Source organism: Hemitrygon akajei, chromosome 32, assembly GCF_048418815.1.
Source record: "Hemitrygon akajei chromosome 32, sHemAka1.3, whole genome shotgun sequence".
Taxonomy (NCBI): domain Eukaryota; kingdom Metazoa; phylum Chordata; class Chondrichthyes; order Myliobatiformes; family Dasyatidae; genus Hemitrygon; species Hemitrygon akajei.
This window is the reverse complement of record NC_133155.1, coordinates 33,296,093-33,320,900: the sequence shown is the minus strand read 5'-3', so window position 1 is coordinate 33,320,900 and position 24,808 is coordinate 33,296,093. Positions and strand designations below refer to the sequence as shown.

Sequence of the window (24,808 nt, the reverse complement as noted above, 5' to 3'; positions counted from 1 at the left end):
GAGTGAAGTGGGGGATGATGGGGGATAATTTTGGACGAAATAGTCACTCATCTCAGGAGCTGTACTGTAGTATTTATTCTCTTTCATTATTAATCCTCATTTCTCTTTCCATCTTTCATCCATTAACATCAGTGAGAAAATTAAGTCGGAAGGCAGGTTTGTGCTCACCGAGATGGAATAGTTATCTCAATCCCACTCAAAAACATGCAGCTTTGCTTAAAATAACTGTGTTGTTTTTTAAACTTCAATGTTAGAGCTTTTTGCTGACATGCAGTATGTGATGTTATAATCTCTCATTCCTGGTAACTGCAGTTTTACCTACTAAGATATACCACTATCATGAACTTGATGGATTTGTTTAAGGCATTTTTCATGTTGGTCTATTCCCTCCACAAAAATGTTCTCATTTACGTAATTAAACTTTAAGGTATTTGAATGTTCTGGTCACGTCATTCTCTGGGGAGGTGGGTTATTTGTGAAGTTTGTGGATAACTTATATGACAGTTCTAGTACAAAAAAAAAACTTGTTATGTTCTTTAAGAGCAATAGACAATGGACAATAGACAATAGACAGTAGGTGCAGGAGTAGGCCATTCGGACCTTCTAGCCAGCACCGCCATTCACTGTGATCATGGCTGATCATACACAATCAGTACCCCATTCCTGCCCTCTCCCCATATCCCTTGACCCCACTATCTATGAGCTCTATCTAACTCTCTCTTGAATGCATCCAGAGACTTGGACTCCACTGCCTTCTGGGGCAGAGCATTCCACATATCCACCACTCTCTGGGTGAAAAAGTTTTTCCGCATCTCTGTTCTAAATGGCCTACCCCTTATTCTTAAACTGTGGCCTCTAGTTCTGGACTCACCCATCAATGGGAACATGCTTCCTGCCTCTAGCGTGTCCAATCCCTTAATAATCTTATATGTTTCAATCAGATCCCCTCTCATCCTTCTAAATTCCACTGTATACAAGCCCAGTCACTCCAATCTTTCAACATATGACAGTCCCGCCATTCCGGGAATTAACCTTGTGAACCTACACTGCACTCCCTCAATAGCAAGAATGTCCTTCCTCAAATTTGGAGACCAAAACTGCACACAGTACTCCAGGTGGGGTCACACCAGGGCCCTGTACAGCTGCAGAAGGACCTCTTTACTCCTATACTCAAATCCTCTTGTTATAAAGGCCAGCATGCCATTAGCTTTCTTCACTGCCTGCTGTACCTGCATGCTTGCTTTCATTGACTGATGTACAAGAACACCTAGATCTCGTTGTACTTCCCGTTTTCCTAACTTGACTCCATTTAGATAGTAATCTACCTTCCTAATCCAATAGACTGCCTGTCTATTGTCTATTGTCTATTGCATAGTTTTGGCAGGAATTTGGCCACAAGTGTATTGGAATTGAGAAATGTTGCAGAAAGGACTCTAGCAGAGAGGGGATTGTTATCACAGACTAAGCCGTACTCAATTTAAATTCCTCATTCTGACAATGATGATCGAGCTTGTTTAACCAGTAGTATTAGTGGGAGAGGACAAAGCGACATATTCTGTCTGAACATGGAGATCAGCACTTTAACCCTTAGCTTCAGTGTCCCCTGTCTTAAGTTCAATTTTGATTTTACCAGGAAATTTACTCAGTGGAGTTGTTAACTCTTCCTCCCAAAAGTGAATTAGTGACTTTACTCACCACATATTGAATTGCCTGTGCTCATCTCTGTAACATGCACCACCAATTAATGTCATCTTGTTCTTTGCATTTAGGCAGCTGGGAGTTGTAGATGACTTGGGAGTGTTTGCATGCAAAGGTATTTTCTGTTGAACAAACAACAGATTAGTCAGTGTCAACAGCTGCTGTACTGGCCCTCAAATCATTCTGACGGAAATTATATTTTTGACATTTTTAATGGACAACATCTAGAAACAATGGATTGGTGGGGTTTCCATGTGAGAGCTAGCACAGAGGAATGATAAACAGAGGTTTAGAGGCTTGGGAGGAAGGCGCAGCTTCAGCAGAAAGAACAATAACAAGCATTCCATATCACTGAAACCTTCATCTGCTCTATTAGTCAATCTTCAAAGGAAAGAGCGCCGTGATAGTGTAGTGGTTAGCATGGAGCTATTACAGCTGGGAGCGTCGGAGATGGGAGTTCAGTTCCAGTGTCCTCTGTAAGCAAGTTTGGACACTGCTTCCCACGTGGACGCAGGTTTCCTCTGGTTGCTCTGGTTTCCTCCCACAGTCCAAAGATGCACCGGTTGGTAGGTTACTTGGTCATTGTAAATCGTCCAGTGATTAGGCTAGAGTTACAATTAGGCAGGTTGCTGTGTAGCACAGCTCAGTGGGTTGGAATGGTCTGTTCCACACTGTATCTCTAAATAAAATAAAATAAAATAAATAAAAATAATTCAAGAAAAGTCATTAGCGAATTCCTTAAGGTCAGACTGACTCAATTTGTATCATTCAGAGTGCCCAAAACCAAAAGTTACACAATTTTCTTCAAGACTCCATCTTTGAACAAAAGATGTTCAAATGATTACAGACACAGACTATATTTACAAAGAGATAAGGATGAAAAATATGGCTTACCATTTATAGAGAGACAAGAAAGCAGATCATATACACAACTGGGTTAAAAATAGAAAATACTGGAGAACATGATCTTTGGGTAAAAGTTTAGGGATATCACAAGGGGGAACTTCTTTATTCAGAGAGTGGTAGCTGTGTGGAACGAGCTTCCAGTAGAGGTGGTAGAGACAGGATTGATGTTGTCATTTAAAAAAAATTGGATAGGTATATGGACAGGAAAGGAATGGAGGGTTATGGGCTGAGTGCAGGTAGGCAGGACTAGGTGAGAGTAAGCGTTCGGCATGGACTAGAAGGGCCAAGATAGCCTGTTTCCGTGCTGTAATTGTTATATGCTTGAACATCTTTATCTACAGCCATATCTAGCAATATATAGAACAAGATGATGTAATTATCACTGTAATATGCCAGGTTTTATTTCTTAATATTTGAGCTAGGACATGGTCATGTTTCTTAAAAATAACAGGTTGATTCCTGATTGCCAGAACTAATCTGACAAAGTTATGTTGACCCACACTTCTTCCTAACCATGGGGTGAATGAGAGTTCCAGAGATAGAGCCCACTCAACAGCTTCCATATTGGCAATAAACAGTGATAAATATTTGGTTACGTCCTTTTGCATTAGTGGCACCATTCACTCTCTTATATATATGTCTCTGCAGTGAGGCTGGTGACGGGCCAGGTATTCATAGATGTACTGCAGAGTGAGTAAGGGCCTGGGCCAATATGAACACAAAGTGTATTTAAACAGAGGCCAGTCTCATTAGATCAAACAATCAACAATGATCCTACTTTAGTAAATCAGACAGTGATTACAGACACAGACTATATTTACAAAGAGATAAGGATGAGAAATATGGCTTACCATTTATAGAGAGACAAGAAAGCAGATCATATACACAACTGGGTTAAAAATAGAAAATACTGGAGATATTCTGCAGATCAGGTGGTGCTTGTGGGGACAGAGAAATTTTCTGTTAAATGACTTTTCATCATTTAAAAGTAGAAGCAACAAAGGCTTGAGATGGAGGAAGCAAATGGCAAGGTTTGTCATAGGGTCTGTCATAGAGTCTGTCATAGGGTCCGTGATAGGGTCTGTCATAGGGTCTGTGATAGAGTCTGCGATAGGGTCTTAGGGTCCGCGATAGGGTCTGTCATAGGGTCTGTGATAGGGTCTGCGATAGGGTCTGTCATAGGGTCTGTCATAGGGTCTGCGATAGGGTCTGTGATAGGGTCTGTCAAAGGGTCTGTGATAGGGTCTGCGATAGGGTCTGTCATAGGGTCTGCGATAGGGTTTGTGATAGGGTTCGCGATAGGGTCTGTCATAGGGTCTGTACATAGGGTCTGTCATAGGGTCTGTCATAGGGTCTGTCATAGCGTCTGTCATAGGGTCTGTGATAGGGTCTGTCATAGGGTCTGTGATAGGATCTGTCATAGGGTCCGCGATAGGGTCTGCAATAGGGTCTGTGATACGGTCCGCGATAGGGTCCGCGATAGGGTCTGTGAAAGGGTCAGTCATAGGTTCTGTCATAGGGTCTGTACATAGGGTCTGTCATAGGGTCTGTGATAGGGTCTGTCATAAGGTCTGTCATAGGGTCTGTGATAGGGTCTGTCATAGGGTCCACGATAGGGTCTGCGATAGGGTCCGCGATTGGGTCCTCGATAGGGTCCGTCATAGGGGCTGACATAGGGTCTGTCATAGGGACTGTGATAGGGTTTGTCATAGGGTCTGTGATAGGGTCTGTGATAAGGTCTGTCATAGGGTCCGTGATAGGGTCTGTCATAGGGTCCACGATAGGGTCTGCGATAGGGTCCGCCATAGGGTCTCTCATAGGTTCTGTGATAGGGTCTGTCATAGGGTCCGCAGTAGGGTCCACAATACGGTCTGTGATAGGGTCTGTCATAGGGTCCGTGATAGGGTCCGCGATAGGGTCCGCGATAGGGTCAGTGATAGGGTCTGCGATAGGGTCTGTGATAGGTCCGCGATAGGGTCGGCGATAGGGTCTGTGATAGGGTCTGTGATAGGGTCCGCGATAGTGTCTGTGATAGGGTCTGCGATAGGGTGTGTGATAGGGTCTGTCATAGGGTCCGCGATAGGGTCCGCGATAGGGTCTGTGATAGGGTCTGCGATAGGGGCTGTCATAGGGTCTGTGATAGGGTCTGTGATACGTTCCGTGACAGGGTCCGCCATAGGGTCTGTTATAGGGTCTGTGATAGGATCCGCGATAGGGTCTGCGATAGGGTCTGTGATAGGGTCAGTCATAGGGTCCGTCATAGAATCTGTCATAGGGTCTGTGATACGTTCCGTGACAGGGTCCGCCATAGGGTCTGCGATAGGGTCTGTGATAGGGTCTGTGATAGGGACTGTGATAGGGTTCGCGATAGGGTCTGCGATAGGGTCTATCATAGGGTCTGTCAAAGGGTCCGCGATAGGGTCTGTCTTAGCGTCTGTGATAGGGTCTGTCATAGGATCTGTCATAGGGTCCGCGATAGGGTCTGTCATAGGGTCCGCGATAGGGTTCGTGGTAGGGTCTGTGTTAGGGTCCACGATAGGGTCTGTCATAGGGTCTGTCATAGGGTCTGTCATATGGTCTGTCATAGGGTCTGTCATAGGGTCTGTCATAGTTTCTGTCATAGGGTCTGTGATAGGGTCTGTCATAGGGTCTGTGATAGGCTCTGTGATAGGGTCTGTCATAGGGTCTGCATTAGGGTCTGTCATAGGGTCCACAATTGGATCCACGATAGGGTCTGTCATAGGGTCTGTCATAGGGTCTGTCATAGCGTCTGTGGTAGGGTCTGTGATGGGGTCTGTGATAGGGTCTGTCATACGGTCTGTCATAGGGACTGTCATAGGTCTGTCATAGGGTCTGTGATAGGGACTGTGATAGGATCCGTGATAGGGTCCGTGATAGGGTCCGCGATAGTGTCTGCGATAGGGTCTGTCATAGGGTCTGTGATCGTGTCTGTCATAGGGTCTGTCTTAGGGTCTGTCATAAGGTCCGCAATAGGGTCTGTCATAGGGTCCGCGATAGGATCTGTCATACGGTCTGTAATAGCGTCTGTCATAGGGTCTGCGATAGGGTCAGTCATAGGTTCTGTCATAATGTCCGCGATAGGGTCTGTGATAGGGTCTGTCATAGGGTCCACGATTGGGTCCGCGATTGGGTCTGTCATAGGGTCTGTGATAGGGTCTGTCATAGGGTCTGTGATAGGGTCTTTCATAGGGTCTGTCATAAGGTCTGTCATAGGGTCTGTCATAGGGTCCACAATAGGGTCTGCGATAGGGTCCGCGATAGGGTCTGCGATAGGGTCTGTCATAGGGTCCACGATTGGGTCCGCGATTGGGTCTGTCATAGGGTCTGTCATAGGGTCTGTGATAGGGTCTGTCATAGGGTCTGTGATAGGGTCTGTGATGGGGTCTGTCATAGGGTCTGTCATAGGGTCCGTGATAGGGTCTGTGATAGGTCTGTCATAGGGTCTGTGATAGGGTCCGTGATAGGATCCGTGATAGGGTCCGTGATAGGGTCCCAGATAGTGTCTGCGATAGGGTCTGTCATAGGGTCTGTGATTGTGTCTGTCATAGGGTCTGTGATAGAGTCCGTGATAGGGTCTGTCATAGGGTCTGTGATAGGGTCCGCGATAGGTTCCGCGATAGCGGTCTGCCATAGGGTCTGTCATAGGGTCTGTCATAGGGTCTGTCATAGAGTCTGTCATAGGGTCTGTCATAGGGTCGGTCATAAGGTCCGCAATAGGGTGTGTCATAGGGTCTGTGATAGGGTCTGTCATAGGGCCCGCGATAGGGTCTGTCATAGGGTCCACGATTGGGTCCGCGATTGGGTCTGTCAGAGGGTCTGTCATATGGTCTGTGATAGGGTCTGTCATAGGGTCTGTGATAGGGTCTGTGATGGGGTCTGTCATAGGGTCTGCGATAGGGTCTGTGATAGGGTCTCTCATAGGGTCCTTGATAGGGTCTGTGATAGGTCTATCATAGGGTCTGTGATAGGGTCCGTGATAGGATCCGTGAAAGGGTCTGCGATAGGTTCTGTCGTAGGGTCCGCAATAGGGACTATCATAGGGTCCCCGATAGGGTCTGCGATAGGGTCTGTGATACGGTCCGCGATAGGGTCCGCGATAGGGTCTGTGATAGGGTCAGTCATAGGTTCTGTCATAGGGTCCGTACATAGGGTCTGTACATAGGGTGTGTCATAGGGTCCGCGATAGGGTCTGTCATAGGGTCTGTGATAGGATCTGTCATAGGGTCCGCGATAGGGTCTGCAATAGGGTCTGTGATAGGGTCCGCGATAGGGTCTGTGATAGGGTCAGTCATAGGTTCTGTCATAGGGTCTGTACATAGGGTCTGTCATAGGGTCTGTCATAGGGTCTGTGATAGGGTCTGTCATAAGGTCTGTCATAGGGTCTGCGATAGGGTCCGCGATTGGGTCCTCGATAGGGTCCGTCATAGGGGCTGTCATAGGGTCTGTGATAGGATTTGTCATAGGTTCTGTGATAGGGTCTGTGATAAGGTCTGTCATAGGGTCTGTCATAAGGTCTGTCATAGGGTCCGTGATAGGGTCTGTCATAGGGTCGCGATAGGTTCTGCGATAGGGTCCGCCATAGGGTCTGTCATAGGTTTTGTGATAGGGTCTGTCATAGGGTCTGTCATAGGGTCTGTGATAGGGTCTGTGATGGGGTCTGTTATAGGGTCTGTCATAGGGTCCGTGATAGGGTCTGTGATAGGTCTGTCATAGGGTCTGTGATAGGGTCCGTGATAGGATCCGTGATAGGGTCCATGATAGGGTCCCAGATAGTGTCTGCGATAGGGTCTGTCATAGGATCTGTCATAGGGTCCGCGATAGGGTCTGTCATAGGGTCCGCAATAGGGTCCGTGGTAGGGTCTGTGTTAGGGTCTGTCATAGTTTCTGTCATAGGGTCTGTCATAGGGTCTGTCATATGTTCTGTCATAGGGTCTGTCATATGGTCTGTCATAGGGTCTGTCATAGGGTCTGTCATAGGACCTGTCATAGGGTCCGCGATAGGGTCTGTCATAGGGTCCGCGATAGGGTCCGTGGTAGGGTCTGTGTTAGGGTCCACGATAGTATCTGTGATAGGGTCTGTCATAATTTCTGTCATAGTTTCTGTCATAGGGTCTGTCATAGGGTCTGTCATATGGTCTGTCATAGGGTCTGTGATAGGATCTGTCATAGGGTCTGTCATAGGGTCTGTGATAGGGTCTGTCATAGGGTCTGTGATAGGGTCTGTGATACGTTCTGCGATAGGGTCTGCCATAGGGTCTGTGATAGGGTCCACGATAGGTTCTGTGATAGGGTCAGTCATAGGGTCTGTCATAGGATCTGTCATAGGGTCCGCGATAGGGTCTGTCATAGGGTCCGCGATAGGGTCCGTGGTAGGGTCTGTGTTAGGGTCTGTCATAGTTTCTGTCATAGGGTCTGTCATAGGGTCTGTCATATGTTCTGTCATAGGGTCTGTCATATGGTCTGTCATAGGGTCTGTGATAGGGTCTGTCATAGGGTCTGTCATAGGGTCTGTGATAGGGTCTGTCATAGGGTCCGCATTAGGGTCTGTCATAGGGTCCATGATTGGATCCGCGATAGGGTCTGTCATAGGGTCCGCGATAGGTTCTGCGATAGGGTCCGCCATATGGTCTGTCATAGGTTCTGTGATAGGGTCTGTGATTGTGTCTGTCATAGGGTCTGTGATAGAGTCCGTGATAGGGTCTGTCATAGGGTCTGTGATAGGGTCCGCAATGGGGTCTGTGATAGGGTTCGTCATAGGGTCCACGATAGGGTCCGCGATAGGTTCCGCGATAGCGGTCTGCCATAGGGTCTGTCATAGGGTCTGTGATAGGGTCTGTCATAGAGTCTGTCATAGGGTCTGTCTTAGGGTCTGTCATAGGGTCTGTCATAGGGTCCGCGATAGGGTCCACGATGGGTTCTGTCATACGGTCGGTCATAAGGTCCGCAATAGGGTCTGTCATAGGGTCTGTGATAGGGTCTGTCATAAGGCCCGCGATAGGGTCTGTCATAGGGCCAACGATTGGGTCTGTCATAGGGTCTGTCATATGGTCTGTGATAGGGTCTGTCATAGGGTCTGTGATATGGTCTGTGATGGGGTTTGTCATAGGGTCTGCGATAGGGTCCGTGATAGGGTCTGTCATAGGGTCTGTTATAGGGTCTGTCGTAGGGTCTGTGATAGGGTCTGTCATAGGGTCTGTCATAGGGTCTGCGATAGGGTCAGTCATAGGGTCCGTCATAGGTTCTGTCATAATATCCGCGATAGGGTCTGCGATAGGGTCTGTCATAGGGTCCGAGATAGGGTCTGTCATAGGGTCCCCGATAGGGTCTGCGATAGGGTCTGTGATAGGGTCCGTCATAGGGTCCACGATAGGGTCCGCGATAGGTTCCGCGATAGCGGTCTGCCATAGGGTCTGTCATAGGGTCTATGATAGGGTCTGTCATAGAGTCTGTCATAGGGTCTGTCTTAGGTTCTGTCATAGGGTCTGTCATAGGGTCCGCAATAGGGTCTGTCATAGGGTCCGCGATAGGGTCCACGATGGGTTCTGTCATAGGGTCGGTCATAAGGTCCGCAATAGGGTCTGTCATAGGGTCTATCATAGGGTCTGTCATAGGGCCCGCGATAGGGTCTGTCATAGGGTCCACGATTGGGTCCGCGATTGGGTCTGTCATAGGGTCTGTCATATGGTCTGTGATAGGGTCTGTCATAGGGTCTGTGATAGGGTCTGTGATGGGGTCTGTTATAGGGTCTGTCATAGGGTCTGTGATAGGGTCTGTGATAGGGTCTGTCATAAGGTCTGTCATAGGGTCTGTGATAGGGTCTTTCATAGGGTCCACAATAGGGTCTGCGATAGGGTCCGCGATAGGGTCTGCGATAGGGTCTGTCATAGGGTCCGCGATAGGGTCCGTGGTAGGGTCTGTGTTAGGGTCTGCGAAAGTGTCTGTGATAGGGTCTGTCATAGTTTCTGTCATAGGTTCTGTCAAAGGGTCTGTCATACGGTCTGTCATAGAGTCTGTGATAGGGTCTGTCATAGGGTCGATGATAGGGTCTGTCATAGGCTCTGTGATAGGGTCTGTGATAGGGTCTGTGATAGGGACTGTGATAGGGTCTGCGATAGGGTCTGCGATTGGGTCTATCATAGGGTCTGTCAAAGGGTCCGCGATATAGTCTGTCATAGGGTCTGTCTTAGGGTCTGTCGTAGGATCTGTCATAGGGTCCGCGATAGGGTCCGTGGTAGGGTCTGCGATAGGGTCTGTCATAGGGTCCACGATTGGGTCCGCGATTGGGTCTGTCATAGGGTCTGTGATAGGGTCTGTCATAGGGTCTGTGATAGGGTCTGTGATGGGGTCTGTCATAGGGTCTGTCATAGGGTCCGTGATAGGGTCTGTGATAGGTCTGTCATAGGGTCTGTGATAGGGTCCGTGATAGGATCCGTGAAAGGGTCCGTGATAGGGTCCCAGATAGTGTCTGCGATAGGGTCTGTCATAGGGTCTGTGATTGTGTCTGTCATAGGGTCTGTGATAGAGTCCGTGATAGGGTCTGTCATAGGGTCTGTGATAGGGTCCGCAATAGGGTCTGTGATAGGGTCCGTCATAGGGTCCACGATAGGGTCCGCGATAGGTTCCGCGATAGCGGTCTGCCATAGGGTCTGTCATAGGGTCTGTCATAGGGTCTGTCATAGAGTCTGTCATAGGGTATGTCTTAGGGTCTGTCATAGGGTCCGCAATAGGGTCTGTCATAGGGTCCGTGACAGGGTCCACGATGGGTTCTGTCATAGGGTCGGTCATAAGGTCCGCAATAGGGTCTGTCATAGGGTCTGTGATAGGGTCAGTCATAGGGCCCGCGATAGGGTCTGTCATAGGGTCTGTCATATGTTCTGTGATAGGGTCTGTCATAGGGTCTGTGATAGGGTCTGTGATGGGGTCTGTCATAGGGTCTGTCATAGGGTCTGCGATAGGGTCTGCGATAGGGTCAGTCATAGGTTCTGTCATAATGTCCGCGATAGGGTCTGTGATAGGGTCTGTCATAGGGTCCACGATTGGGTCCGCGATTGGGTCTGTCATAGGGTCTGTCATAGGGTCTGTGATAGGGTCTGTCATAGGGTCTGTGATAGGGTCTGTCATAAGGTCTGTCATAGGGTCTGTGATAGGGTCTTTCATAGGGTCCACAATAGGGTCTGCGATAGGGTCCGCGATAGGGTCTGCGATAGGGTCTGTCATAGGGTCCGCGATAGGGTCCGTGGTAGGGTCTGTGTTAGGGTCTGCGAAAGTGTCTGTGATAGGGTCTGTCATAGTTTCTGTCATAGGTTCTGTCATAGGGTCTGTCATATGGTCTGTCATAGAGTCTGTGATAGGGTCTGTCATAGGGTCGATGATAGGGTCTGTCATAGGCTCTGTGATAGGGTCAGTGATAGGGTCTGTGATAGGGACTGTGATAGGGTCTGCGATAGGGTCTGCGATTGGGTCTATCATAGGGTCTGTCAAAGGGTCCGCGATATAGTCTGTCATAGGGTCTGTCTTAGGGTCTGTCGTAGGATCTGTCATAGGGTCCACGATAGGGTCCGTGGTAGGGTCTGCGATAGGGTCTGTCATAGGGTCCACGATTGGGTCCGCGATTGGGTCTGTCATAGGGTCTGTGATAGGGTCTGTCATAGGGTCTGTCATAGAGTCTGTCATAGGGTATGTCTTAGGGTCTGTCATAGGGTCCGCAATAGGGTCTGTCATAGGGTCCGCGACAGGGTCCACGATGGGTTCTGTCATAGGGTCGGTCATAAGGTCCGCAATAGGGTCTGTCATAGGGTCTGTGATAGGGTCAGTCATAGGGCCCGCGATAGGGTCTGTCATAGGGTCTGTCATATGTTCTGTGATAGGGTCTGTCATAGGGTCTGTGATAGGGTCTGTGATGGGGTCTGTCATAGGAGGTCTGTCATAGGGTCTGCGATAGGGTCTGCGATAGGGTCAGTCATAGGTTCTGTCATAATGTCCGCGATAGGGTCTGTGATAGGGTCTGTCATAGGGTCCACGATTGGGTCCGCGATTGGGTCTGTCATAGGGTCTGTCATAGGGTCTGTGATAGGGTCTGTCATAGGGTCTGTGATAGGGTCTGTCATAGGGTCTGTCATAAGGTCTGTCATAGGGTCTGTGATAGGGTCGATGATAGGGTCTGTCATAGGCTCTGTGATAGGGTCTGTGATAGGGTCTGTGATAGGGACTGTGATAGGGTCTGCGATAGGGTCTGCGATTGGGTCTATCATAGGGTCTGTCAAAGGGTCCGCGATATAGTCTGTCATAGGGTCTGTCTTAGGGTCTGTCGTAGGATCTGTCATAGGGTCCGCGATAGGGTCCGTGGTAGGGTCTGCGATAGGGTCTGTCATAGGGTCCACGATTGGGTCCGCGATTGGGTCTGTCATAGGGTCTGTGATAGGGTCTGTCATAGGGTCTGTGATAGGGTCTGTGATGGGGTCTGTCATAGGGTCTGTCATAGGGTCCGTGATAGGGTCTGTGATAGGTCTGTCATAGGGTCTGTGATAGGGTCCGTGATAGGATCCGTGAAAGGGTCCGTGATAGGGTCCCAGATAGTGTCTGCGATAGGGTCTGTCATAGGGTCTGTGATTGTGTCTGTCATAGGGTCTGTGATAGGGTCTGTCATAGGGTCTGTGATAGGGTCCGCAATAGGGTCTGTGATAGGGTCCGTCATAGGGTCCACGATAGGGTCCGCGATAGGTTCCGCGATAGCGGTCTGCCATAGGGTCTGTCATAGGGTCTGTCATAGGGTCTGTCATAGAGTCTGTCATAGGGTATGTCTTAGGGTCTGTCATAGGGTCCGCAATAGGGTCTGTCATAGGGTCCGTGACAGGGTCCACGATGGGTTCTGTCATAGGGTCGGTCATAAGGTCCGCAATAGGGTCTGTCATAGGGTCTGTGATAGGGTCAATCATAGGGCCCGCGATAGGGTCTGTCATAGGGTCTGTCATATGTTCTGTGATAGGGTCTGTCATAGGGTCTGTGATAGGGTCTGTGATGGGGTCTGTCATAGGGTCTGTCATAGGGTCTGCGATAGGGTCTGCGATAGGGTCAGTCATAGGTTCTGTCATAATGTCCCCGATAGGGTCTGTGATAGGGTCTGTCATAGGGTCCACGATTGGGTCCGCGATTGGGTCTGTCATAGGGTCTGTCATAGGGTCTGTGATAGGGTCTGTCATAGGGTCTGTGATAGGGTCTGTCATAAGGTCTGTCATAGGGTCTGTGATAGGGTCTTTCATAGGGTCCACAATAGGGTCTGCGATAGGGTCCGCGATAGGGTCTGCGATAGGGTCTGTCATAGGGTCCGCGATAGGGTCCGTGGTAGGGTCTGTGTTAGGGTCTGCGAAAGTGTCTGTGATAGGGTCTGTCATAGTTTCTGTCATAGGTTCTGTCATAGGGTCTGTCATATGGTCTGTCATAGAGTCTGTGATAGGGTCTGTCATAGGGTCGATGATAGGGTCTGTCATAGGCTCTGTGATAGGGTCTGTGATAGGGTCTGTGATAGGGACTGTGATAGGGTCTGCGATAGGGTCTGCGATTGGGTCTATCATAGGGTCTGTCAAAGGGTCCGCGATATAGTCTGTCATAGGTTCTGTCTTAGGGTCTGTCGTAGGATCTGTCATAGGGTCCACGATAGGGTCCGTGGTAGGGTCTGCGATAGGGTCTGTCATAGGGTCCACGATTGGGTCCGCGATTGGGTCTGTCATAGGGTCTGTGATAGGGTCTGTCATAGGGTCTGTCATAGAGTCTGTCATAGGGTATGTCTTAGGGTCTGTCATAGGGTCCGCAATAGGGTCTGTCATAGGGTCCGCGACAGGGTCCACGATGGGTTCTGTCATAGGGTCGGTCATAAGGTCCGCAATAGGGTCTGTCATAGGGTCTGTGATAGGGTCAGTCATAGGGCCCGCGATAGGGTCTGTCATAGGGTCTGTCATATGTTCTGTGATAGGGTCTGTCATAGGGTCTGTGATAGGGTCTGTGATGGGGTCTGTCATAGGAGGTCTGTCATAGGGTCTGCGATAGGGTCTGCGATAGGGTCAGTCATAGGTTCTGTCATAATGTCCGCGATAGGGTCTGTGATAGGGTCTGTCATAGGGTCCACGATTGGGTCCGCGATTGGGTCTGTCATAGGGTCTGTCATAGGGTCTGTGATAGGGTCTGTCATAGGGTCTGTGATAGGGTCTGTCATAGGGTCTGTGATAGGGTCTGTGATAGGGTCTGTCATAAGGTCTGTCATAGGGTCTGTGATAGGGTCTTTCATAGGGTCCACAATAGGGTCTGCGATAGGGTCCGCGATAGGGTCTGCGATAGGGTCTGTCATAGGGTCCGCGATAGGGTCCGTGGTAGGGTCTGTGTTAGGGTCTGCGAAAGTGTCTGTGATAGGGTCTGTCATAGTTTCTGTCATAGGTTCTGTCATAGGGTCTGTCATATGGTCTGTCATAGAGTCTGTGATAGGGTCTGTCATAGGGTCGATGATAGGGTCTGTCATAGGCTCTGTGATAGGGTCTGTGATAGGGTCTGTGATAGGGACTGTGATAGGGTCTGTCATAGGGTCCTTGATAGGGTCTGTGATAGGGTCTGTCATAGGGTCTGTGATAGGGTCCGTGATAGGATCCGTGAAAGGGTCTGCGATAGGTTCTGTCATAGGGTCCGCAATAGGGACTGTCCTAGGGTCCGCGATAGGTTCTGTCATAGGGTCCGCGATAGGGTCCGTGGTAGGGTCTGTGTTAGGGTCCGCGAAAGTGTCTGTGATAGGGTCTGTCATAGTTTCTGTCATAGGTTCTGTCATAGGGTCTGTCATATGGTCTGTCATAGGGTCTGTGATAGTGTCTGTCATAGGGTCGATGATAGGGTCTGTCATAGGCTCTGTGATAGGGTCTGTGATACGTTCTGCCTTAGGGTCCGCCCTAGGGTCTGTGATAGGGTCTGTGATAGGGACTGTGATAGGGTCTGCGATAGGGTCTGCGATTGGGTCTACCATAGGGTCTGTCATAGGGTCCGCGATAGGGTCCACATTAGGGTCTGTGATAGGGTCTGTGATAGGGACTGTGATAGGGTTCGCGATAGGGTCTGTCATAGGATCTGTCATAGGGTCCGCGATAGGGTCTGTCATAGGGTCCGTGATAGGGTCCGTGGTAGGGTCTGTGTTATGGTCTGTCATAGTTTCTGTCATAGTGTCTGTCATAGGGTCTGTCATATGTTCTGTCATAGGGTCTGTCATAGGGTCTGTCATAGGGTCTGTCATAGGGTCTGTCATAGGGTCCGCATTAGGGTCTGTCATAGGGTCCATGATTGGATCCGCGATAGGGTCAGTCATAGGGTCCGCGATAGGTTCTGCGATAGGGTCCGCCATATGGTCTGTCATAGGTTCTGTGATAGGGTCTGTGATTGTGTCTGTCATAGGGTCTGTGATAGGGTTCGTCATAGGGTCCACGATAGGGTCCGCGATAGGTTCCGCGATAGCGGTCTGCCATAGGGTCTGTCATAGGGTCTGTGATAGGGTCTGTCATAGAGTCTGTCATAGGGTCTGTCTTAGGGTCTGTCATAGGGTCTGTCATAGGGTCCGCGATAGGGTCTGTCATAGGGTCTGTGATAGTTTCTGTCATAGGGTCTGTCATAATGTCCGCGATAGGGTCTGTGATAGGGTCTGTCATAGGGTCCACGATTGGGTCCGCGATTGGGTCTGTCATAGGGTCTGTCATAGGGTCTGTGATAGGGTCTGTCATAGGGTCTGTGATATGGTCTGTGATAGGGTCCGCGATAGGGTCTGCGATAGGGTCTGTCATAGGGTCCACGATTGGGTCCGCGATTGGGTCTGTCATAGGGTCTGTCATAGGGTCTGTCATAGGGTCTGTGATGGGGTCTGTCATAGGGTCTGTCATAGGGTCCGTGATAGGGTCTGTGATAGGTCTGTCATAGGGTCCGCAATAGGGACTGTCCTAGGGTCCGCGATAGGTTCTGTCATAGGGTCCGCGATAGGGTCCGTGGTAGGGTCTGTGTTAGGGTCCGCGAAAGTGTCTGTGATAGGGTCTGTCATAGTTTCTGTCATAGGTTCTGTCATAGGGTCTGTCATATGGTCTGTCATAGGGTCTGTGATAGTGTCTGTCATAGGGTCGATGATAGGGTCTGTCATAGGCTCTGTGATAGGGTCTGTGATACGTTCTGCGATAGGGTCCGCCCTAGGGTCTGTGATAGGGTCTGTGATAGGGACTGTGATAGGGTCTGCGATAGGGTCTGCGATTGGGTCTACCATAGGGTCTGTCAAAGGGTCCGCGATATAGTCTGTCATAGGGTCTGTCTTAGGGTCTGTCATAGGATCTGTCATAGGGTCCGCGATAGGGTCCGTGGTAGGATCTGTGTTAGGGTCCGCGATAGTGTCTGTGATAGGGTCTGTCATAATTTCTGTCATAGTTTCTGTCATAGGGTCTGTCATAGGGTCTGTCATATGGTCTGTCATAGGGTCTGTGATAGGATCTGTCATAGGGTCTGTCATAGGGTCTGTGATAGGGTCTGTCATAGGGTCTGTGATAGGGTCTGTGATACGTTCTGCGATAGGGTCCGTCATAGAATCTGTCATAGGGTCTGTGATAGGGTCTGTGATAGGGTCTGTCATAGGGTCCGCGATAGGGTCCACATTAGGGTCTGTGATAGGGTCTGTGATAGGGACTGTGATAGGGTTCGCGATAGGGTCTGTCATAGGATCTGTCATAGGGTCCGCGATAGGGTCTGTCATAGGGTCCGTGATAGGGTCCATGGTAGGGTCTGTGTTATGGTCTGTCATAGTTTCTGTCATAGTGTCTGTCATAGGGTCTGTCATATGTTCTGTCATAGGGTCTGTCATAGGGTCTGTCATAGGGTCTGTCATAGGGTCTGTCATAGGGTCCGCATTAGGGTCTGTCATAGGGTCCATGATTGGATCCGCGATAGGGTCAGTCATAGGGTCCGCGATAGGTTCTGCGATAGGGTCCGCCATATGGTCTGTCATAGGTTCTGTGATAGGGTCTGTGATTGTGTCTGTCATAGGGTCTGTGATAGGGTTCGTCATAGGGTCCACGATAGGGTCCGCGATAGGTTCCGCGATAGCGGTCTGCCATAGGGTCTGTCATAGGGTCTGTGATAGGGTCTGTCATAGAGTCTGTCATAGGGTCTGTCTTAGGGTCTGTCATAGGGTCTGTCATAGGGTCCGCGATAGGGTCTGTCATAGGGTCTGTGATAGTTTCTGTCATAGGGTCTGTCATAATGTCCGCGATAGGGTCTGTGATAGGGTCTGTCATAGGGTCCACGATTGGGTCCGCGATTGGGTCTGTCATAGGGTCTGTCATAGGGTCTGTGATAGGGTCTGTCATAGGGTCTGTGATATGGTCTGTGATAGGGTCCGCGATAGGGTCTGCGATAGGGTCTGTCATAGGGTCCACGATTGGGTCCGCGATTGGGTCTGTCATAGGGTCTGTCATAGGGTCTGTCATAGGGTCTGTGATGGGGTCTGTCATAGGGTCTGTCATAGGGTCCGTGATAGGGTCTGTGATAGGTCTGTCATAGGGTCTGTGATAGGGTCCGTGATAGGATCCGTGATAGGGTCCGTGATAGGGTCCCAGATAGTGTCTGCGATAGGGTCTGTCATAGGGTCTGTGATTGTGTCTGTCATAGGGTCTGTGATAGAGTCCGTGATAGGGTCTATCATAGGGTCGGTGATAGGGTCCGCAATAGGGTCTGTGATAGGGTCCGTCATAGGGTCCACGATAGGGTCCGCGATAGGTTCCGCGATAGCGGTCTGCCATAGGGTCTGTCATAGGGTCTGTCATAGGGTCTGTCATAGAGTCTGTCATAGGGTCTGTCTTAGGGTCTGTCGTAGGGTCTGTGATAGGGTCTGTCACAGGGTCTGTCATAGAGTCTGCGATAGGGTCAGTCATAGGGTCCGTCATAAAGTCTGTCATAATGTCCGCGATAGGGTTTGTGATATGGTCTGTCATCGGGTCCGCGATTGGGTCCGCGATTGGGTCTGTCATAGGGTCTGTCATATGGTCTGTGATAGGGTCTGTCATAAGGTCTGTGATAGGGTCTGTGATGGGGTCTGTTATAGGGTCTGTCATAGGGTCCGTGATAGGGTCTGTGATAGGTCTGTCATAGGGTCTGTGATAGGGTCCGTGATAGGATCCGTGATAGGGTCCATGATAGGGTCCCAGATAGTGTCTGCGATAGGGTCTGTCATAGGGTCTGTGATTGTGTCTGTCATAGGGTCTGTGATAGAGTCCGTGATAGGTTCTGTCATAGGGTCTGTGATAGGGTCCGCAATAGGGTCTGTGATAGGGTCTGTCATATGGTCTGTGATAGGGTCTGTCATAGGGTCTGTGATAGGGTCTGTGATGGGGTCTGTCATAGGGTCCTTGATAGGGTCTGTCATAGGGTCTGTCATAGGGTCTGTCATATGGTCTGTCATAGGGTCTGTGATAGGATCTGTCATAGGGTCTGTCATAGGGTCTGTGATAGGGTCTGTGATACGTTCTGCGATAGGGTCTGTCATAGGGTCCGTGGTAGGGTCTGTGTTAGGGTCTGTCATATGTTCTGTCATAGGGTCTGTCATATGGTCTGTCATAGGGTCAGTGATAGGGTCTGTCATAGGGTCCGCATTAGGGTCTGTCATAGGGTCCATGATTGGATCCGCGATAGGGTCTGTCATAGGGTCCGCGATAGGTTCTGCGATAGGGTCCGCCATATGGTCTGTCATAGGTTCTGCGATAGGGTCCGCCCTAGGGTCTGTGATAGGGTCTGTGATAGGGACTGTGATAGGGTCTGCGATAGGGTCTGCGATTGGGTCTACCATAGGGTCTGTCATAGGGTCCGCGATAGGGTCCACATTAGGGTCTGTGATAGGGTCTGTGATAGGGACTGTGATAGGGTTCGCGATAGGGTCTGTCATAGGATCTGTCATAGGGTCCGCGATAGGGTCTGTCATAGGGTCCGTGATAGGGTCCGTGGTAGGGTCTGTGTTATGGTCTGTCATAGTTTCTGTCATAGTGTCTGTCATAGGGTCTGTCATATGTTCTGTCATAGGGTCTGTCATAGGGTCTGTCATAGGGTCTGTCATAGGGTCTGTCATAGGGTCCGCATTAGGGTCTGTCATAGGGTCCATGATTGGATCCGCGATAGGGTCAGTCATAGGGTCCGCGATAGGTTCTGCGATAGGGTCCGCCATATGGTCTGTCATAGGTTCTGTGATAGGGTCTGTGATTGTGTCTGTCATAGGGTCTGTGATAGGGTTCGTCATAGGGTCCACGATAGGGTCCGCGATAGGTTCCGCGATAGCGGTCTGCCATAGGGTCTGTCATAGGGTCTGTGATAGGGTCTGTCATAGAGTCTGTCATAGGGTCTGTCTTAGGGTCTGTCATAGGGTCTGTCATAGGGTCCGCGATAGGGTCTGTCATAGGGTCTGTGATAGTTTCTGTCATAGGGTCTGTCATAATGTCCGCGATAGGGTCTGTGATAGGGTCTGTCATAGGGTCCACGATTGGGTCCGCGATTGGGTCTGTCATAGGGTCTGTCATAGGGTCTGTGATAGGGTCTGTCATAGGGTCTGTGATATGGTCTGTGATAGGGTCCGCGATAGGGTCTGCGATAGGGTCTGTCATAGGGTCCACGATTGGGTCCGCGATTGGGTCTGTCATAGGGTCTGTCATAGGGTCTGTCATAGGGTCTGTGATGGGGTCTGTCATAGGGTCTGTCATAGGGTCCGTGATAGGGTCTGTGATAGGTCTGTCATAGGGTCCGCAATAGGGACTGTCCTAGGGTCCGCGATAGGTTCTGTCATAGGGTCCGCGATAGGGTCCGTGGTAGGGTCTGTGTTAGGGTCCGCGAAAGTGTCTGTGATAGGGTCTGTCATAGTTTCTGTCATAGGTTCTGTCATAGGGTCTGTCATATGGTCTGTCATAGGGTCTGTGATAGTGTCTGTCATAGGGTCGATGATAGGGTCTGTCATAGGCTCTGTGATAGGGTCTGTGATACGTTCTGCGATAGGGTCCGCCCTAGGGTCTGTGATAGGGTCTGTGATAGGGACTGTGATAGGGTCTGCGATAGGGTCTGCGATTGGGTCTACCATAGGGTCTGTCAAAGGGTCCGCGATATAGTCTGTCATAGGGTCTGTCTTAGGGTCTGTCATAGGATCTGTCATAGGGTCCGCGATAGGGTCCACATTAGGGTCTGTGATAGGGTCTGTGATAGGGACTGTGATAGGGTTCGCGATAGGGTCTGTCATAGGATCTGTCATAGGGTCCGCGATAGGGTCTGTCATAGGGTCCGTGATAGGGTCCGTGGTAGGGTCTGTGTTATGGTCTGTCATAGTTTCTGTCATAGTGTCTGTCATAGGGTCTGTCATATGTTCTGTCATAGGGTCTGTCATAGGGTCTGTCATAGGGTCTGTCATAGGGTCTGTCATAGGGTCCGCATTAGGGTCTGTCATAGGGTCCATGATTGGATCCGCGATAGGGTCAGTCATAGGGTCCGCGATAGGTTCTGCGATAGGGTCCGCCATATGGTCTGTCATAGGTTCTGTGATAGGGTCTGTGATTGTGTCTGTCATAGGGTCTGTGATAGGGTTCGTCATAGGGTCCACGATAGGGTCCGCGATAGGTTCCGCGATAGCGGTCTGCCATAGGGTCTGTCATAGGGTCTGTGATAGGGTCTGTCATAGAGTCTGTCATAGGGTCTGTCTTAGGGTCTGTCATAGGGTCTGTCATAGGGTCCGCGATAGGGTCTGTCATAGGGTCTGTGATAGTTTCTGTCATAGGGTCTGTCATAATGTCCGCGATAGGGTCTGTGATAGGGTCTGTCATAGGGTCCACGATTGGGTCCGCGATTGGGTCTGTCATAGGGTCTGTCATAGGGTCTGTGATAGGGTCTGTCATAGGGTCTGTGATATGGTCTGTGATAGGGTCCGCGATAGGGTCTGCGATAGGGTCTGTCATAGGGTCCACGATTGGGTCCGCGATTGGGTCTGTCATAGGGTCTGTCATAGGGTCTGTCATAGGGTCTGTGATGGGGTCTGTCATAGGGTCTGTCATAGGGTCCGTGATAGGGTCTGTGATAGGTCTGTCATAGGGTCCGCAATAGGGACTGTCCTAGGGTCCGCGATAGGTTCTGTCATAGGGTCCGCGATAGGGTCCGTGGTAGGGTCTGTGTTAGGGTCCGCGAAAGTGTCTGTGATAGGGTCTGTCATAGTTTCTGTCATAGGTTCTGTCATAGGGTCTGTCATATGGTCTGTCATAGGGTCTGTGATAGTGTCTGTCATAGGGTCGATGATAGGGTCTGTCATAGGCTCTGTGATAGGGTCTGTGATACGTTCTGCGATAGGGTCCGCCCTAGGGTCTGTGATAGGGTCTGTGATAGGGACTGTGATAGGGTCTGCGATAGGGTCTGCGATTGGGTCTACCATAGGGTCTGTCAAAGGGTCCGCGATATAGTCTGTCATAGGGTCTGTCTTAGGGTCTGTCATAGGATCTGTCATAGGGTCCGCGATAGGGTCCGTGGTAGGATCTGTGTTAGGGTCCGCGATAGTGTCTGTGATAGGGTCTGTCATAATTTCTGTCATAGTTTCTGTCATAGGGTCTGTCATAGGGTCTGTCATATGGTCTGTCATAGGGTCTGTGATAGGATCTGTCATAGGGTCTGTCATAGGGTCTGTGATAGGGTCTGTCATAGGGTCTGTGATAGGGTCTGTGATACGTTCTGCGATAGGGTCCGTCATAGAATCTGTCATAGGGTCTGCGATAGGGTCTGTGATAGGGTCTGTCATAGGGTCCGCGATAGGGTCCACATTAGGGTCTGTGATAGGGTCTGTGATAGGGACTGTGATAGGGTTCGCGATAGGGTCTGTCATAGGATCTGTCATAGGGTCCGCGATAGGGTCTGTCATAGGGTCCGTGATAGGGTCCGTGGTAGGGTCTGTGTTATGGTCTGTCATAGTTTCTGTCATAGTGTCTGTCATAGGGTCTGTCATATGTTCTGTCATAGGGTCTGTCATAGGGTCTGTCATAGGGTCTGTCATAGGGTCTGTCATAGGGTCCGCATTAGGGTCTGTCATAGGGTCCATGATTGGATCCGCGATAGGGTCAGTCATAGGGTCCGCGATAGGTTCTGCGATAGGGTCCGCCATATGGTCTGTCATAGGTTCTGTGATAGGGTCTGTGATTGTGTCTGTCATAGGGTCTGTGATAGGGTTCGTCATAGGGTCCACGATAGGGTCCGCGATAGGTTCCGCGATAGCGGTCTGCCATAGGGTCTGTCATAGGGTCTGTGATAGGGTCTGTCATAGAGTCTGTCATAGGGTCTGTCTTAGGGTCTGTCATAGGGTCTGTCATAGGGTCCGCGATAGGGTCTGTCATAGGGTCTGTGATAGTTTCTGTCATAGGGTCTGTCATAATGTCCGCGATAGGGTCTGTGATAGGGTCTGTCATAGGGTCCACGATTGGGTCCGCGATTGGGTCTGTCATAGGGTCTGTCATAGGGTCTGTGATAGGGTCTGTCATAGGGTCTGTGATATGGTCTGTGATAGGGTCCGCGATAGGGTCTGCGATAGGGTCTGTCATAGGGTCCACGATTGGGTCCGCGATTGGGTCTGTCATAGGGTCTGTCATAGGGTCTGTCATAGGGTCTGTGATGGGGTCTGTCATAGGGTCTGTCATAGGGTCCGTGATAGGGTCTGTGATAGGTCTGTCATAGGGTCTGTGATAGGGTCCGTGATAGGATCCGTGATAGGGTCCGTGATAGGGTCCCAGATAGTGTCTGCGATAGGGTCTGTCATAGGGTCTGTGATTGTGTCTGTCATAGGGTCTGTGATAGAGTCCGTGATAGGGTCTATCATAGGGTCGGTGATAGGGTCCGCAATAGGGTCTGTGATAGGGTCCGTCATAGGGTCCACGATAGGGTCCGCGATAGGTTCCGCGATAGCGGTCTGCCATAGGGTCTGTCATAGGGTCTGTCATAGGGTCTGTCATAGAGTCTGTCATAGGGTCTGTCTTAGGGTCTGTCGTAGGGTCTGTGATAGGGTCTGTCACAGGGTCTGTCATAGAGTCTGCGATAGGGTCAGTCATAGGGTCCGTCATAAAGTCTGTCATAATGTCCGCGATAGGGTTTGTGATATGGTCTGTCATCGGGTCCGCGATTGGGTCCGCGATTGGGTCTGTCATAGGGTCTGTCATATGGTCTGTGATAGGGTCTGTCATAAGGTCTGTGATAGGGTCTGTGATGGGGTCTGTTATAGGGTCTGTCATAGGGTCCGTGATAGGGTCTGTGATAGGTCTGTCATAGGGTCTGTGATAGGGTCCGTGATAGGATCCGTGATAGGGTCCATGATAGGGTCCCAGATAGTGTCTGCGATAGGGTCTGTCATAGGGTCTGTGATTGTGTCTGTCATAGGGTCTGTGATAGAGTCCGTGATAGGTTCTGTCATAGGGTCTGTGATAGGGTCCGCAATAGGGTCTGTGATAGGGTCTGTCATATGGTCTGTGATAGGGTCTGTCATAGGGTCTGTCATAGGGTCCACGATTGGGTCCGCGATTGGGTCTGTCATAGGGTCTGTCATAGGGTCTGTGATAGGGTCTGTCATAGGGTCTGTGATATGGTCTGTGATAGGGTCCGCGATAGGGTCTGCGATAGGGTCTGTCATAGGGTCCACGATTGGGTCCGCGATTGGGTCTGTCATAGGGTCTGTCATAGGGTCTGTCATAGGGTCTGTGATGGGGTCTGTCATAGGGTCTGTCATAGGGTCCGTGATAGGGTCTGTGATAGGTCTGTCATAGGGTCTGTGATAGGGTCCGTGATAGGATCCGTGATAGGGTCCGTGATAGGGTCCCAGATAGTGTCTGCGATAGGGTCTGTCATAGGGTCTGTGATTGTGTCTGTCATAGGGTCTGTGATAGAGTCCGTGATAGGGTCTATCATAGGGTCTGTGATAGGGTCCGCAATAGGGTCTGTGATAGGGTCCGTCATAGGGTCCACGATAGGGTCCGCGATAGGTTCCGCGATAGCGGTCTGCCATAGGGTCTGTCATAGGGTCTGTCATAGGGTCTGTCATAGAGTCTGTCATAGGGTCTGTCTTAGGGTCTGTCGTAGGGTCTGTGATAGGGTCTGTCACAGGGTCTGTCATAGAGTCTGCGATAGGGTCAGTCATAGGGTCCGTCATAAAGTCTGTCATAATGTCCGCGATAGGGTTTGTGATATGGTCTGTCATCGGGTCCGCGATTGGGTCCGCGATTGGGTCTGTCATAGGGTCTGTCATATGGTCTGTGATGGGGTCTGTTATAGGGTCTGTCATAGGGTCCGTGATAGGGTCTGTGATAGGTCTGTCATAGGGTCTGTGATAGGGTCCGTGATAGGATCCGTGATAGGGTCCATGATAGGGTCCCAGATAGTGTCTGCGATAGGGTCTGTCATAGGGTCTGTGATTGTGTCTGTCATAGGGTCTGTGATAGAGTCCGTGATAGGTTCTGTCATAGGGTCTGTGATAGGGTCCGCAATAGGGTCTGTGATAGGGTCTGTCATATGGTCTGTGATAGGGTCTGTCATAGGGTCTGTGATAGGGTCTGTGATGGGGTCTGTCATAGGGTCCTTGATAGGGTCTGTCATAGGGTCTGTCATAGGGTCTGTCATATGGTCTGTCATAGGGTCTGTGATAGGATCTGTCATAGGGTCTGTCATAGGGTCTGTGATAGGGTCTGTGATACGTTCTGCGATAGGGTCTGTCATAGGGTCCGTGGTAGGGTCTGTGTTAGGGTCTGTCATATGTTCTGTCATAGGGTCTGTCATATGGTCTGTCATAGGGTCAGTGATAGGGTCTGTCATAGGGTCTGTCATAGGGTCTGTGATAGGGTCTGTCATAGGGTCCGCATTAGGGTCTGTCATAGGGTCCATGATTGGATCCGCGATAGGGTCTGTCATAGGGTCCGCGATAGGTTCTGCGATAGGGTCCGCCATATGGTCTGTCATAGGTTCTGTGATAGGGTCTGTGATTGAGTCTGTCATAGGGTCTGTGATAGAGTCCGTGATAGGGTCTGTCATAGGGTCTGTGATAGGGTCCGCAATGGGGTCTGTGATAGGGTTCGTCATAGGGTCCACGATAGGGTCCGCGATAAGTTCCGCGATAGCGGTCTGCCATAGGGTCTGTCATAGGGTC

The 24,808-nt window shown here is 50.2% G+C and overlaps 1 protein-coding gene across 1 annotated transcript in view; it reads left to right on the top strand.

Moving 5' to 3' along the window:
* Nucleotides 1–24,808, top strand: part of LOC140719694 (potassium voltage-gated channel subfamily KQT member 4-like) — a 180,582-nt gene that overhangs the window by 45,839 nt on the left and 109,935 nt on the right. Inside the window, exon 9 of the mRNA XM_073034493.1 lies at nucleotides 133–156. Coding sequence (XP_072890594.1) covers nucleotides 133–156 — 24 coding nt within the window. The remainder of the gene's footprint in view (nucleotides 1–132; nucleotides 157–24,808) is intronic.